Here is a 16,437-nt window from a genome sequence, read left to right on the forward strand (position 1 = left end):
ACTCATACCTGCAGCCCCCCTCACTGACTCTCAGTCTGAAGCAGAGTCTCGACCCGAAAAGTCCCTTTAATCCAGAGATGCTGCCTGACCCGCTGAGTTACTCCAGCATTTTGTGTATGACCCACTGAAGATGGTTGCAACAAATTACCTCTTCTGTTCCCACCTATCTGCATCTGCAGTTCCTTGTATCTAAATACGTATCCGTGCCCCGGAGAGAAGGAATTAGTGACGTTTCGGGTCAAGACCCTTGTTCAGACTCTGTTTCTCCCTTGTCCTGGGTGGGGAACCTTTGATGGAACTCGCGGTGTTCGGGGGGCGCCTTTCCTCGCTGCAAATGGGCTTTAGTGACAAGTTGGCCTCTGCTGATTGGTTAGATTTGAGAAGCGACGATGCTTTTTTTCCCCCTCTACCCAGTGCCGGAGTTTAGCGATCAATAATGACGAGGGACGACAATAACGCGGATGAGGTGAACGTTCCGTGTATTGGTGCCCGGGGAGAAGGCGTGGGTGGGGACGGAGGACGGGGGAGCGGTGGGTTTCCGGATCCGGTCTTGGTGGCGGCGGTGCTGGAGATGGCGGAGGGTCGGGGCCGGAGCTCCATGGTGGGGATGGGGATGGCAGCGAGTTGGGCCTCAGCGCCCCTGCTTCTCTTGTTCGTCTCCCTGGGGTCGGCGGCGGACGGGGCCGGGCGGATGCTGGTGCTTTTGGAGAACACCAATATGAAGGAGACGCACTCCATGTACTTCATGAGCCTGGCGGGTAGGTCAGGGTCAGGATGTTTCTGTCACTGCAACCATTGAATTCTCACCTCCAGCAGCCTAACAGACCTGCAAACGCAATATGCAAATAGTGCATGACAAATAAATTAACATCGTGTCGGAAGAACTGCAGGTGCTGGTTTACACCGAAGGTAGACACAAAATGCAGGAGTAGCTCAGCGGGACAGGCATCATCCATGGAGAGAAGGAATGGGTGACGATGAAGCCTGAAGAAGGTCTTGACTCGAAACGTCACCCTTCTCTCCAGAGATGCCGCCTGTCCCCCAGAGTTACTCTAATAACTTAATATCGAGTGGTTAGCATGCAACGAAAACTTTTGACTGTGCCTCGGTACACGTGGCAATCAACTGAAACTGAACTAATAGCCACAATCGTGCTACAAACTAAAACCCCAAATCCTTAGTACAGCCAAAGATAGTTCATAGTTGAGATTAGTGTTGTGTGGTCTTAGAGCCATACAGTGTGAAAACAGGCCCAACTTGCCCATGCTGACGAACATGCCCCATTTAGACCAGGACCACCTGCTCGTGTTTGGCCCATATCCCTCTAAACCTATCCGACCCATGTAGTACCTGCCTCGTCTATCTCCTCCAGCAGCTTGCTCCATAGACTTACCACCCTTTATGTGGGGAAATAGAGACATTGATGGGCTTTGTGGGAAACTCTCCTCTTGGGAGACTCATCATGGGAAGGTGAAGGTAGGAAGAGAAGTGTTTGAGTTGGCCAAAATAAATTAGACAAACAAGTCCAAGGGAACTGACTTGAAGGTCCATGCATCCCATCTATGCTGCATCGTCATGGCTCTGCACTTCATCACTTTTTCTTCACAGGCAGGCAGTGTCCTGGTGGGGGAAAAAACTAATATAACGGGGCAATAAGGGGAGGGATATGTTCTTTGGGGTTCCCCGGGTGAAACCATTTCAAAGATCATTAGAAATATCCAGGATTGTCGGGGCATTTTCCTTTTTAAAGATGCCATCTGATTCAGTTCCACTTCTGTCTCGAAGACCCTTTAGGATCAATGTTCTTCTCAACAGCCACATCAGCAAACATGAGCGATGGAACCAGGCCTCTGGAATCTAGGAAACAAGGTTGAGAGAGTTTTGCAGGATATTTGAATCAATATTGCTTGTGATAGTTGAAAGAGTGCAGAGAAGTCATAATGATGATAATTTAAAAATTTGTGTTTCAAAAGGAAATATTTTCTGCAACTGTACCTTCAGTGTGGGATGATTCATTCTGTAAATATCGTTATCCTGGTATTTTTCTGAATATTCCCATCAATTGTTGAAACATACTGACCTGTTGCTTTTTCTTGAAATCTCTAATTAGATCTTGGGTTCAATTTGACTTTCAAGATTTCAGATGATCCTGGTTTGTCTCTGATTAAACATGGAGAATTCCTGTATGATCACCTCATTATATTTTCACCATCTGTGGAAGGTAAAAATGTCCGGCTTTTACTGTATATGTTTTTTATTTAGAAATGTCAATTTGCCTTTGAAATCATTTTAATTCTTTTGACTATATTTAACTCGATTGCCTATTTGAAATGAGGCAATGTAAACAATCAGTGTGTTTACTTAAATTTAATATTAGTTTTAGGAAATTGCTGCCTTTCTTAAAAAGCCTTTCAATGGTTTTTGGCTTGAAAAAGGATCATAGAATGTGCACCATAAACCACTAAAGGCGATTGAGATGATAATCCACCAGAACAGATGGACTTTGGAACAATGTTTCGGTTGGTGGCGCTGAAGAGATAGAAAGGAGTCATAGTTGCGATGAATAAAAGTTTGCTTTTGTTTTCAGATTTTGGAGGCAACATTAATGTTGACACCATTGCAACATTCATTGATGGAGGTGGAAATGTACTGGTCGCTGCAAGCTCTGACATTGGTGAGTAATACACAATTGTCATAGAGTCTTACAGCGTGGAATCAGGCCCTTCGGCCCAACTTGCCGCCACCGGCCAACATGCCTCATCTACACTAGTCCCACCTGCTTTCATTTGGCCCATATCCTTTTAAACCTATGCTATCCACGTACCTGTCTAAATGTTTCTCAAAGATCGTGATAATACCTGCCGCAACTACCTCCCCTGGCAGCTCGCTCCATACACCCATCACCCTTTGTGTGAAAATGTTACCCCTCAGATTCCTATTAAATCTTTCCCCCCTCACCTTAAACCTATGTCCTCTGGTTCTTGATTCCCCTACTCTGGCAAGAGAATCTGTGCGTCTACCCGATCTATTCCTCTCTTGAAATATAATGACATTGGAAATGTTATCTGCTTACTGAGTAATCTTGTTTTTTTAAACAAGCCTCCGTTTGTTCATCACTGCTTGAGGATGTCCCAAAGTCATTACTAGACGTCTTCTGAAATTTATGCACTGCTTTGATATGTGGAATGTGCCAGTCAATTTGTATATTATGAGGCCCCACCAGTGGTGGTAAGTCACCTGTTCATCCATTCACAATATAGGTTACAGCCTCAACTGTTCAACCTCCACAGGTCTGGACAAGGCGCAAAGGAATCTTTACATCTGTGGGGGAGGCAAAGTGGCCTCCATTTTAAATCAATTACTAAGGAAAATATTGCCAACAATGCTTTGCATTGATGTCACGGGGATATCTGCACATTTAGTTTGTTTCGTTTATTATTATCACGTTTGCCAAGGTACAGCAAAAAGCTTTTTTGTTGCATGCTTTCCAGTCAGCGGAAAGACTAAACATGATTACAATTAAGCCGTCCACAGTGTACAGATACAGGAGTGGAGGTTCAAAAAAGTGGAACAATTATAATGAATGAATTGTAATCCATTTCTGGGACCATGCATCAAATGTTCCAATATTGGCACAGCTGGTAGAGCTGCTGCCTCACAGCGCCAGAAGCCTGGGTTCAATCCGAATCTCGGATGATGTCTGTGTAGGGTTTGCATGTTCTCCCTGTGATAGGGTTGCCAACTGTCCCGTATTGGCCGGGACATCCCGTATGTTGGGCTAAATTGGTTTGTCCTGTACGGGACCGCCCTTGTCTGGTATTAGGCCCGGACACTAGCCCGGGGGCTGCTGTGGTCCCGGACAGCGTAGGCCCAGAGGCCAGGGCACCGCCTAATGGAGGTTGCGTAGCACCCCGTCATTGGTGGAGCGGGAGCACGTGGCCACAGGCTCGGCAAGGTCACGTGAGGCATGGTGCGGTGATGTCACCCTGTGTCCCTTATTTGGGAGTGAGGAAGTTGGCAACCCTACCCTGTGATCACATGGCTTTCCTTTGGGTGGTCCGGTTTCCTCCCGCATCTCAGAGACATGCAAGTTTGTAAGTCAATTGGCATTTGTAAAATACCCCTTGTGTGTAGGGAGTGGATAAGAAAGCGGGATAATATAGAACTGGTGTGACCGTGGTTGGCTTGGACTTGGCGGACAGAAGTTATGATTTTTCAACATTAACTGGTGTAAATTTGCAGAAGTAAAATTTTGCAAATTGGGAAATCTGAAGAAAAAAACCTCACGTTGGATATACATGGAGGCTCAAGATACATTTGTGGACAGAGAACCTTGGCCAGCAACCCTGATAATGTGTTTAACTTTGCTTATTTATTTTTAGGGGATCCTTTACGAGAGCTGGGTAGCGAGTGTGGGATTGAATTTGACGAGGAAAAGACCTTGGTTATTGACCATCACAACTACGATATTTCTGATCCTGGTCAGGTAAGAATCACTTGGAGACAAACAGCAGAACAGTGTCTCGGGGTAACGTACTTAAAAATATGTGAGAAGTCTGCTTCATAATGATAGCGCTCCCATTTGTTGCGAAAAATCTTGGACGTTTTTAGTCTATTGTGAATTTTATATGTCAGGAGGATGAGGGATTGATGTGCTGGATTATTATATAGCTCAAACATGCTAGGCTACAACTGGTATTTAAGACAAACTAAAATTCTATTAGTAAGAATATTAGATATAGAGTCGTAGATCGATACAGTGTGGAAATGGGCCCTTCGGCCCAACTTGCCCACACCGGCCAACAATGTCCCAGCTATCCTTGTCCCACTTGCCTGCGCTTGGTCCATAACCCTCCAAACCTGTCCTATCCATGTACCCGTCTAACTTTCTTAAACGATGGGATAGTCCCAGCCTCTGGCAGCCTGTTCCATACACCCACCACCCTCTGTGTGAAAATATGGATAAGTTGGGTAAGTACTTTGTTACTCCAAAGACGTACAGGTATGTAGGTTAATTGACTGGGTAAATGTAAAAATTGTCCCTAGTGTGTGTAGGATAGTGTTAATGTGTGGGGATCGCTGGGTGGCGCTGACTCGGTGGGCCGAAGGGCCTGTTTCCGCGCCGTATCTCAAAATCAAAAAAACAAAACAAAATCAAAATGTTGCCCCTCGGATTCCTATTAATCTATTTCCCTTCACCTTGAACCTATGTCCTCTGGTCTTCGATTCCCCTACTCTGGGTAAAAGACTCTGTGCATCTATCCGATCTATTCCTCTCATGATTTTGTACACCTCTATAAGATCCAACCACAACAACCTGACTGCGGGAGAGGACAGCAGGAGAAGGGAAAGACATTGTGGCCTTCCATCACAGTGAGGAGAGGACTGGAGGAGACTCACTGTGATGGATGTTTCTTTGATGGATGTTTCTTTTATTGTGTGTTTTTGGGGTTGTGTAATTTTAATGCCTATTTAATGCTTTTATTGTTGGACTGTGGGTGACTGAATTTCGTCCAATATTGGATGACAAATAAAGCTATCTTGAATCCTCCTACGCTCCAGGGAATAGAGACCCAGCCTACTTAATCTCCCTATAGCTCTCACCCTCTAGTCCTGGCAACATCCTCATAAATCTTTTCTGAACCCTTTCAAGCTTGTTTAATTAATGCTAACAAATTTCAATTTATTAAACATTGTAAAGTAAACCAAGAGATTTATCACAAAAGTGACTGACAACGCATAGAACGTTGAAGGAGATTGAGTTGATGAAATCCTTGTTTTTTCTAAAGCACACCCTGATCATTGCCGACAATGAACAACTGCTGAAAGCTCCCACTATTGTGGGGAAGCATCCAACAAATCCTCTTTTATTCCAAGGCGTTGGGTAAGTACTTTGTTACTCAATTGGTGTACTCGTTCCTATAGAGCATAGCTGCAGAAATGTTACAATAATTAGCTACAAACCCGACCATAAAATACTTCACATTTATGACTTGCAATCCCCAAGCTTAAGAGTCAAGAGTGAAGAGTGTTTAATTGTCACAGGTACCGACATCTGAACAATGAAATTCTTATTTGCAGCAGCTTACCAGGCTTGTAAATGCAATAACATTGGCCATATCTAACAATGAAAAAACATAACAAATTAATAACTATGGAACTCAGTAACCTTATTAGTGCAAAAACTGAAGCCCGTAGTACAACTGAAGACACACCCCAGGGAAGATTATAATTGCTGAAGTAAGTGTTGTGTGAAGTTCAGATAGTGAACGTTGGGCAGAAACGTTGGGAACGTTGTGATAGTTGGGCAGAAACTCTTCTTGAACCTGGAGGTCATGGTTTTCGGGCTTCTGAGTCTTCCCAATCGTAGAGAGACGAGAGTGTGGCCAGGGTGGTGTGGGTCTTTGATGATATTGGCTGCTTTTTTGAGGCAGCGACTCAGATAGATCCCTTCGATGGTGGGAATCTGTTGAATAGCTTAATGTTTAAGTAAAGTTGAGAGATGCCGCTGGATGAGAATGGAATGATTTGATTATATTTGAACCCTAGATGCTTAACTTTGTTTTTTTTTCCCCCTTTCAGTATGTTGGCAGATCCTGATAATCCTCTGATCTTGGATATTCTGACCGGATCCTCCAGCTCTTATTCCTTCTTTCCAGACAAACCAGTGACACAGGTAACTCTGGTGTACAATCTTCTAGCTGAGGAAAAATCCTCTTTCTTTTCTTAAAGCCCTGATATTCTTGGGGACAGTTCTATAAGTATCTTGGTTCCACATTCAAGTATGTTTATGAGTTGAAAGAGTAGGCTTGAATGTGTTTTATCAAGGAACAACAAGCAAGCTTAGGAAAAAAACCCTGCAGAAGCTGGTTTAAATCGAACGTAGACACAAAATGCTGGAGTAACTCAGCGGGTCTGGTAGCATCTCTGGAGAGGGTCCTTCTATCCCGAGATGCTGCCTGACCCGCTGAGTTGCTCCAGCATTTTGTGTCTACCAACAAGCGAGCTGACCTGGGAAAGGGAAACGAGAGATATGGACGACGATGTAGAGAGATCTAGAACCATGCGAGAAAGTAATGATGACACAGGAAACAGGCCATTGTTAGCTGTTTGTTAGGTGAGAAAGAGAAGCTGGTGCAACTTGGTTGGGGAAGGGATGGAGAGAGAGGGAGTGCTGGGGTTACTTGCAGTTAGAGAAATCAATATTGACATCAGGAAAGGTGGTTGTATTCTTTACCGTCTCTACTTGAGGCCTTGGGTGAATTGTTTTGCTGCTTGTCTGAGAAAGATTAACTCGACCCATGTTGAGATTCATGATCGAATGTCATTTTCTAGCATTGTGCAATATTAGCTTTGACAATCCAAGTGTGAGGTGGGTGTACCAGTGGTCAGATATCACCAGTGAGCCCTCTGGAGATGTTGTGGGCTTATCAGTGAAACGTCAAAGAAGGAGGGTGCCCACCTGATGATCTCGATGGCGCACCTACCCTCCCTTTGACCACTCCAATCCCACTGCCAACATCAAGAGTGCTGACTTACCACAGGGATTGAAACATCAAGTCCTATTAGCTTTACTGACAATTCAAGTCGGAGAGCAGCAGTTCCCCCCCGTAACTTGTGTGGTGTGTTGAAGACATTAAGCTGCAATTATATCTAGGTATCTGAGAGGAGATCTTATCAAAACGTATAAGATTATTAAGGGGTTGGACACGTTAGAGGCAGGAAACACGTTCCCAATGTTGGGGGAGTCCAGAACAAGGGGCCACAGTTTAAGAATAAGGGGTTGGCCATTTAGAACTGAGATGAGGAAAAACTTTTTCAGTCAGAGAGTTGTAAATCTGTGGAATTCTCTGCCTCGGAAGGCAGTGGAGGCCAATTCTCTGAATGCATTCAAGGGAGAGCTAGATAGAGCTCTTAAGGATAGCGGAGTCAGGGGGTATGGGGAGAAGGCAGGAACAGGGTACTGATTGAGAATGATCAGCCATGATCACATTGAATGGCGGTGCTTGCGCGAAGGGCCGAATGGCTTCCTCCTATGTCTATGCTCATGTGCTTCAATCGTGGGTTATTTTAAGGCTCAATCCCTTTAGAGTTTCATGAGTGGAATTGATGCTTTCTGAAACGTGCAAGATTGTGAGGCATCTTGACCGTGTAAAGTGTAGAGTGGATGTTTCCCTCCCGTGGGGACTCCAGAACTAGCAGTCGTGGCGTTTTACAGAAAACAGTTGCCCATTGAAGCCAGAGATGAAGCTAATTCTTTTCATCACTGAGATTTGTCTGCTTTTGGAACTCTTCCTCAAAGGGGAGTGGAAGAGTCTTGGATCATTTTACAGCTAAGATGTGTAGAATTTAAATAAGCAAGGGGCTGGAAGGGTACCCCAGATGTACGGGAATGTGGAGTTGAGATGACAATTGCATTAGCTATGATCTTATTTGAAAGCCAGAGAGGATTCCAGAGGCCATTGGCTTTCTCCAGCTTCCACTTTTTTGTTTGTGATGTATTTGTAATGTGGATGCTTACTCTATGTTCTTGGCATTGGGCATTCTATTCTACCTTTCTTCAAAGCATTCACTGGGAACTTTGTGTGTGCATAGTGCAATTAATCTCTGGTTGTTTTTTTTTTATTTAAGAAAATGTTAGCATGTTGAAGTTCATCACATCCTGAGTAATAGTGCACATTAATTGGAGCGCATGAAGTTGAGGGTTGATCTTATAGAGGTGTACAAAATCATAAGAGAAATAGATTGGGTAGGTGCACAGAGTCTCTTGCCAAGAGTAGGTGAACCAAGGACCAGAGATGTCGGTTTCAGGTGAGTGGGGAAAGATTTAATAGAAATCTGTGCGATGACCTTTTCCACACACAGGGTGGTGGGTGAATGGAACGAGCTGCCGGAGGAGGTCAAGTACTTTTGCAATGTTTAAGAAACATTCAGATCGGTACATAGTTAGGACAGGTTTAGAAGGAGGGTGGGACAAGTGTAGATGAGACATTTTGGTCGGTATGCGGAAGTTGTGCCGAAGGGCCTGTTTACATGCTGTTTGACTCTAGAACCCATACTGAATGTATGTAAAGTTTGTGTATAAAATGCAAATTGCCACTGTATATAGAATAGGGAATGCCTAATAATGGTAATCTGGACTTTCCAAACTTTACTAGTATCCTCATGCGGTGGGGAAGAATACCTTGCTGATTGCTGGACTCCAAGCACGGAACAACGCACGTGCTGTCTTCAGTGGATCTATCGATTTCTTCAGCGATGCCTTCTTTAACTCCCCCGTGCAAAAAGCAGTCGCGGGAGCTAAGCGGTAAGACCAGATGACAAACTAGTTTTGCAAGCGTGTGAAATTCTTTCTTCTTACTCTCTCATTCAAGTTCCACTTGAGAAATGTTTGAAGCGTCGGACCTGAGACTGAATAGCAATGTATAATGAGCGTTTGATGATGCTGTGCCTGTACTGGCTGGAGTTTAGAAGGATGAGGTGGGGAGGGGGGGGGGGGGGGGGACCTCGTTGAAACTTACCGAATAGTAAAGGCCCTGATAGAGTGGATGTGGAGAGGATGTTTCCACTCGTGGGAGAGTCTAGGACCAGAGGCCTTAGAATAAAAGTCGTACCTTTAGAAAGTAGGTGAGGAGGAATTTCTTTAGTCAGGGTGGTGAATCTGTGGAATTCATTGCCACAGTGGGCCGAATGGCCTAGTTCTGCTCCTATGACGTATGAACTTACGAGATTGAATTGGCCATGCAAAGTTTCATGTTTATAATATTGACCAGCCCTCGGTGGATCTACCTCTGACTTTCCAGGCAATGAAGTTTGGGCCATTGAGTTAATGGCAACAAAAGTTCTATAAATGTAAATCTCTTCCTAAAATTTTATGGGTTATTTTTTGGAGCGTGATAAGTGTGTAGGCTTGTACAATGATTTTTGACGTCATTTTAGCAACCTTTCCTTGAATTCAGATTTTCAAAAAATGGGAACTTTGAATTGGCAATAGCACTGTCACGCTGGGTATTCAAAGAAGAAGGCGTTCTCCGTGTTGGAAAGGTGTCTCACCACCCGATTGGTGAAACCAGTCCACCAAATGCTTATACCATAACTGATCTGGTGGTAAGTATCAATGAAATCCACATTAATCATATCATATCATATATATACAGCCGGAAACAGGCCTTTTTCGGCCCACCAAGTCCGTGCCGCCCAGTGATCCCCGTACATTAACACTATCCTACACCCACTAGGGACAATTTTTACATTTACCCAGCCAATTAACCTACATACCTGTACGTCAGAAAATTATCAGAATTATTTTTCAGTAGCTCAATTGGAAGTTACAAATTACAGGTACTCCCCAGGTTACGATGGTTCGACTTGCGATAGTTCGACTTTGCGATGGTGCAAACGGAAGCGACCCGTAGTGAGCCGCAACTCGCTTCCGGCCACGTGATTGCGCGTTTTCAATGCACTTGCACTTGCGATACTTTCGGTTTCCAATGGGTTTCCCGGAACGGAACCCCATCGTAAGCTGAGGAATACCTGTAAATGCGTGATATGAATTTATAGGTACAAGTGTAGCACATAGTGGATTCAACATTGCAAGAATACCACAAGAAAATTCTAATTCCCTTGATTGAATTGGCAAAGACAATATTGCATTTTGGCAGAAAGTTCTCTATTAAACGGGTCTTGATGTGAAAGGGATGAGGCTATTCCTGTTTGTTTAATTAATGTAGCCCATCCTTTACTATTGTCACAGATTGAAAGATTAGTTGCATAATTACGGATGTACTCCAGCTTTTTAATACTGTAATTGTGTTTAAACTGATTTGGCTCCGGGTCCCGTATCATTAATAAGATAGGGTAAACTCTATCTCCAATCAAATGTAGTTCAGAATCAAATTTACCCAATAATTCAGAATCTAATTTACCCAATAATTTAGATTTTTCAACCGATTAAAGTGGCTTAAATTACTGGCGTGTTGTACTGTAAATTATAATGTTTTATTCTTAATTGTTTACTGTATGTCATGTTACTTGTGAGCAAAGCAACAAGGCAATTTCCTTGTATGTGTACATACTTGGCTCATAAAATATTCAATTCAATTCAGATGCAGTACTAAACAATGGAATTTAAGGGGAATTACTAGATGCTGAACATAAGGGGAATTGCTACAGTTCCTATCTGGGTACCAAATTCTTCAATTATTCAAATACATAGTAGTTTAGAGATCGAGCATGGAAACGGGCCCTTCAGACTACCAGGTCCATGCCGACCATCGATTACCCATTCACTCTAGTCCTATGTTATCCTAATTTTGCATCCACTCCTACACACTAGGGGCATTTAAAAAAAAAAATAGGTCAATTAACCTACAAACCTGCATCCTATGGGATGTGGGGGGAAACCAGAACACCCAGAGGAAACCCAGGTGGCCACAGGGAGAAAGTGTAAACTCTGCACAGACAGCACCGGAGGTCAGGATTGAACCCAGTTCTCCGGAGCTGAGAGGCAGCAGCTCTTATCAGCTGCACCACTGTGCCACATTCTAAGTTGTTTTTTTAAAACAGGTTTGGTCACAACTTTCTCGACCCTGCAATAATGTTCCAAGAAATATGCGGTTGATTTGTGATGACAGTCGTGTTCTCTCTTGGTATAGGAATACAGCATTGTTATCGAGAAACTCTCAGAAGGAAAATGGATCCCGTTTGATGGGGATGACATTCAACTGGAGTTTGTTCGTATTGATCCTTTTGTTAGAACCTACCTAAGGAAAAATGGTGAGTAGAATTTGTCCAGGTGTAGTAATGCAAAGTAAATATTTGATCTAAGAGAGCCACAGGGTGATATTGGGTAAATTGACTTTGTCTTTTATTTATGCATTCGATACCTAATTTGAATTGTTCTACCAGAATTTTGTCACTGCTGCCTCTGAAAGGCAAGAACTGGGCATTCAAAAGATTTGGGAAGGCGGAATGATGCAAGTGGGAGGATTGTACTTGGCTGAGAGAGAGAGAGAGATGCGAATTGAGTTGTGATTGTAAAATGATAAATAAGTTTCCAGGTTCATAGATTACACAGCCTCAATTAAAAAAAATTAGGCTGACACCTTTGCCATCAGTGTTCTGAGCCTGGAGTAAATCCCTTCCCCCCCCCCCCCCCCCCCCCCCGATAATCCCAAGGAAAATTAATTCCAGGCCAACCATAGCACTTTTGTATTTGGATCTGGGAATGGAAATGGATGTCGTGGGCAACCTTCAAGAGGGTGGTGACAATAGTTAAGGCAAACACTAATCTGGAGACATCGCAGATTAAAAGTTCTGTAACCTGGGGTTTATTCAAATTATGCCAGTGAAAATGTGAATGGGAAGTATAGTTCTTTTAGTTTTACGCTCAAGATGAGAAATACTAGTGCTGGAAAATGGAACTCGTTCCATTTCAGTTATTGTAAGAAAATATCTGCAGATGCTGGTACAAATCGAAGGTATTTATTCACAAAATGCTGGAGTAACTCAGCAGGTCAGGCAGCATCTCAGGAGAGAAGGAATGGGTGACGTTTCGGGTCGAGACCCTTCTCTCGACCCGAAACGTCACCCATTCCTTCTCTCCTGAGATGCTGCCTGACCTGCTGAGTTACTCCAGCACTTTGTGACTAAATACCTTCCATTTCAGTTATTTGTAACAGCATCAGAGCAAATAAAACTTTCCTCAATGTCAAGAACATTCCTTATTGAACTACCGTGAAGAGTTATAATTAAATCACCTCTTTCACAAATGATGGGATAATACAAGGGCAATATAATGCCTTGCTGCCTCTCAGAAGCTGCCATGTTCTTTATACCTCTTGGATTTTCTTCCCACACTGTCTGTCCACAGTTTGGGAATTAATTGCACAATAATAGATTCAGGGTGTTCCCAGGCAGCTTTGAAATCTTTAACTTGTTTTTACAGGTGGTAAATACACTGTACAGTTCAAACTGCCTGATGTTTATGGTGTGTTCCAGTTTAAAGTGGATTATAACAGGCTTGGATTCACCCAACTGTACTCCTCCACTCAGGTATGTTTCAAACTGTGAACTTGTGCAAAAATATCGCACAAAATGTAACGTTACTTCATATAATAAAAGCAAGAACCAGCATTCATTTAATTTCTGATATTAGCAAGCGCTATTCGGCCTTTTCCTGGAAATTGAAAGCCATATTTTGCTTCATTTCTTGGTGGTGTCCACCATAAACCTAATCTGTTCATGTCATGTTGATGACGGCTTCAGCAGCAGAGAAGTTGAGCAATGTTACAAATTTAGAAACCGGTGAACTTATCGTACCACTGTAATTTGACCCTCGCCTCGAGGTTAAATTGATTCCAATAATCTTTCTCAGCCTTGGGTTCAATGGGTTTACACCAAGTGTTGTTCACCCAAAGCCCTTGTACTCTGCTGCCTTGTACCCCTAAATTTCTATGCTCCTCCAATTCTGATCTCCAAATGCATCTAGCCTCTTCTCTTGGCCATGCCATAAGCTGCCTTCAGTTCTCATATCTCCTCCCTAAAACTCTCCCATTCGTACTTGCTCTCCTACTTTAAGACATGCATTTAAAGAAGCTTCTTGTTATTTGTACTGTTATCGCCTTCCAAAGATGTACAGGTTTGTAGGTTAATTGGCTGGGTAAATGTAAAAATTGTCCCTAGTGTGTGTAGGATAGTGTTAATGTGCGGGGATCGCTGGGCGGCGCGGACTTGGTGGGCCAAAAAGGCCTGTTTCCGCGCTATATCTGAAATATGAAAATAAAAAATAATAAATAAAATATGAAATATGAAATATCATTACTGTCACATTTACATATGCTCAGAAGGTCCTCAGGATATTTTATTCTTCAATAAGAAGGGTCTCGACCCGAAACGTCACTCATTCCTTCTCTCCACAGATGCTGCCTGTCCCACTGAGTTACTCCAGTGTTTTGTGTCCACCTTCGATTTTTAAACCAGCATCTGCAGTTCTTTCCTACACACTCAGGATATTTTACTTCATCCTGTTCTCTCAAATGTTTTTGCTATCACGTGTGCTACAGGAGCAGCTTCTACTGATTGCGTCACAAAGAAAGGGCATAAGAAGATGTTTCTGCGTCAGAGCAAAGACTCTATAGATTTTTTAAATTTTAAAGTCTTCCTAGTAGTCACAGGACCACCATGTGACTCGCAGAGAAATGGCAGCTGTGTTGCTGAATCTCACCAAAGCTGTTTCTCTTTGTTCTAGGTATCTGTGCGTCCTCTTCAACACACTCAGTATGAACGTTTCATCCCGTCTGCCTACCCTTACTACGCCAGCTCCTTCTCCATGATGATTGGCCTTTTCTTGTTCTCGGTGGTCTTCTTGCACATGAAAGAGAAAGAGAAGTCCGAGTGAGGGATGGGCGAGGATGTCCATTTTGGTGTCTCCAATGCTGAGAATTTAAGTTGGTTAATAACGGGGAAAGACGGTTACAAATTCACACTTTTCCGGAGCTGCTGCCATCTCAGGTGCAACTAAACTACAAATCCCACTTATTGAGATCCCTCCGTTGATCAGAGGCTAGCCGTGAACTGCAGGTTGCAGAAAGTGGGTGCATCAATTTTAGTGTTGATTTTCATTGCACTGTAGAATAAAATAACTGTTATATATATATTTTTTAATTGCCTGAAATGTTGGTGTTATTTCCCATTTTGGAAAAAGAGAATTAAATCCTTAGTAAAATAACAGGGGAAATGTAAAGAATTCCTGTTGTTTCTTCAGCAAAAGCTCCAGAAACACAGAACAATACATGCTGGAAATTGATATCAGGCGAACTCCAGTTTCAATCAAGTATCTGAATTAATATAACCACTTGGGTTCTCTTTGAAGGGATCATACTATTTAGTAAATGATGTTGAGAGAAATTAGTGGAAAATTATTTTCAGATCTATCAAATTACTTTTTTTTTAAATGCTCCCCAACACTTCTAATTTTTGCACCTACATTGATTTTGCACCTAAACTTGTCAATTTGTTTCTTACCATTGGAAATAAAATTTAACATTCCATTTATTGTTGTTTCTGATTCTTCTTATCTTTCCATACATAGTGTGATCAGATTTGTGTGTAAGTTTAGTTTTACTTGCGAATGTGAGATGGGATCTTATCGAAACGTATAAGATTATTAAGGGGTTGGACATGTTAGAGGCAGGAAACATGTTCCCAATGTTGGGGGAGTCCAGAACCAGGGGCCAGTTTAAGAATAAGGGGTAGGCCATTTAGAACAGAGATGAGGAAAAACTTTTTTAGTCAGAGAGTTGTGAATCTGTGGAATTCTCTGCCTCAGAGGGCAGTGGAGGCCAATTCTCTGAATACATTCAAGAGTCAAGTCAAGTCAATTTTATTTGTATAGCACATTTAAAAACAACCCACGTTGACCAAAATGCTGTACATCTGATTAGGAAAAAAAAGAAACATACAGTGGCAGGGAGAGCTAGATAGAGCTCTTAAGGATAGCGGAGTCAGGGGGTATGGGGAGAAAGCAGGAACGGGGTACTGATTGAGAATGATCAGCCATGGTGCTGGCTCGAAGGGCCGAATGGCCTACTCCTGCACCTATTGTCTATTGGTACTTTGGTGTTCAACAAGATGAGTCCACCACAATCTATATACTAAAACTCTTGTTTGTTTGTTCCTGAACAGCCAAAACGGTGCACGATAGCGCGACAATTCTGGGCCCACTTTACTCTGTCGTCCCATTGGTGCTAATGGTAGAAGTTTCATTGAAATTGGTGTTATATTTTAAAAGTTATTCACATTTTAAAGTTTAAATCTATCTCTGCGGGAGTTGGGGGGGGGAGGGGAGGATGCTGCACCAATGCAGGAGATGTTTGGGCTCAACGGGTCCACTTGGTCTAGTCACTACTAAATATGTTTGGGTAATAGAGTGTTTTCTGCACAGCTTAAATAGGCAAGGCACAGAAGGTTCTAATGGGAACAAATGGGATTAGATGGGGGGAAATGGTCAGCATACATATGGTGGACTTGGTCAATTTCTGTGCCGAATAACTCTCTAAATCTAAGCTAAATCTGTATTTCACTTTTCCATTTGTTCCCCCTTCAAATAGACACAGCCAAGAGTATCAAGACGGGGAAAAAAGCTGTTACGTTTGTAGTTCTGGACACCAACTTCATACTTTTTGCTACTATGAAATAATATAATGAGGGAAAGAATTTGGAACGTGCCTCATTAGCTTCAAAATGCCATATATTCATGAGAAATGAAGAATAGACAATAGGTGCAGGAGGAGGCCATTCGGCCCTTTGAGCCAGCACCGCCATTCAATGTAATCATGGCTGATCATTCTCAATCAGTACCCCGTTCCTGCCTTCTCCCCATACCCCCTGACTCTGCTATCCTTAAGAGCTCTATCTAGCTCTCTCTTGAATGCATTC

The 16,437-nt window shown here is 42.9% G+C and overlaps 1 protein-coding gene across 1 annotated transcript; it reads left to right on the plus strand.

The window, feature by feature from the left end:
• Window positions 1–546: 546 nt before the first annotated feature.
• Window positions 547–15,052, plus strand: ddost (dolichyl-diphosphooligosaccharide--protein glycosyltransferase subunit (non-catalytic)). Its single transcript, XM_078425257.1, has 11 exons — window positions 547–758; window positions 2,111–2,221; window positions 2,588–2,674; window positions 4,383–4,486; window positions 5,790–5,884; window positions 6,583–6,676; window positions 9,159–9,307; window positions 9,960–10,107; window positions 11,655–11,775; window positions 12,947–13,053; window positions 14,249–15,052. The coding sequence occupies exons 1-11, from the start codon at window positions 572–574 to the stop codon at window positions 14,396–14,398; spliced, it is 1,353 nt and encodes a 450-aa protein (XP_078281383.1). The 5' UTR covers window positions 547–571; the 3' UTR covers window positions 14,399–15,052.
• The last annotated feature ends 1,385 nt before the right edge of the window (window positions 15,053–16,437 follow it).

This window comes from Rhinoraja longicauda, chromosome 30 (genome assembly GCF_053455715.1).
Source record: "Rhinoraja longicauda isolate Sanriku21f chromosome 30, sRhiLon1.1, whole genome shotgun sequence".
Classification (NCBI taxonomy): Eukaryota; Metazoa; Chordata; class Chondrichthyes; order Rajiformes; family Arhynchobatidae; genus Rhinoraja; species Rhinoraja longicauda.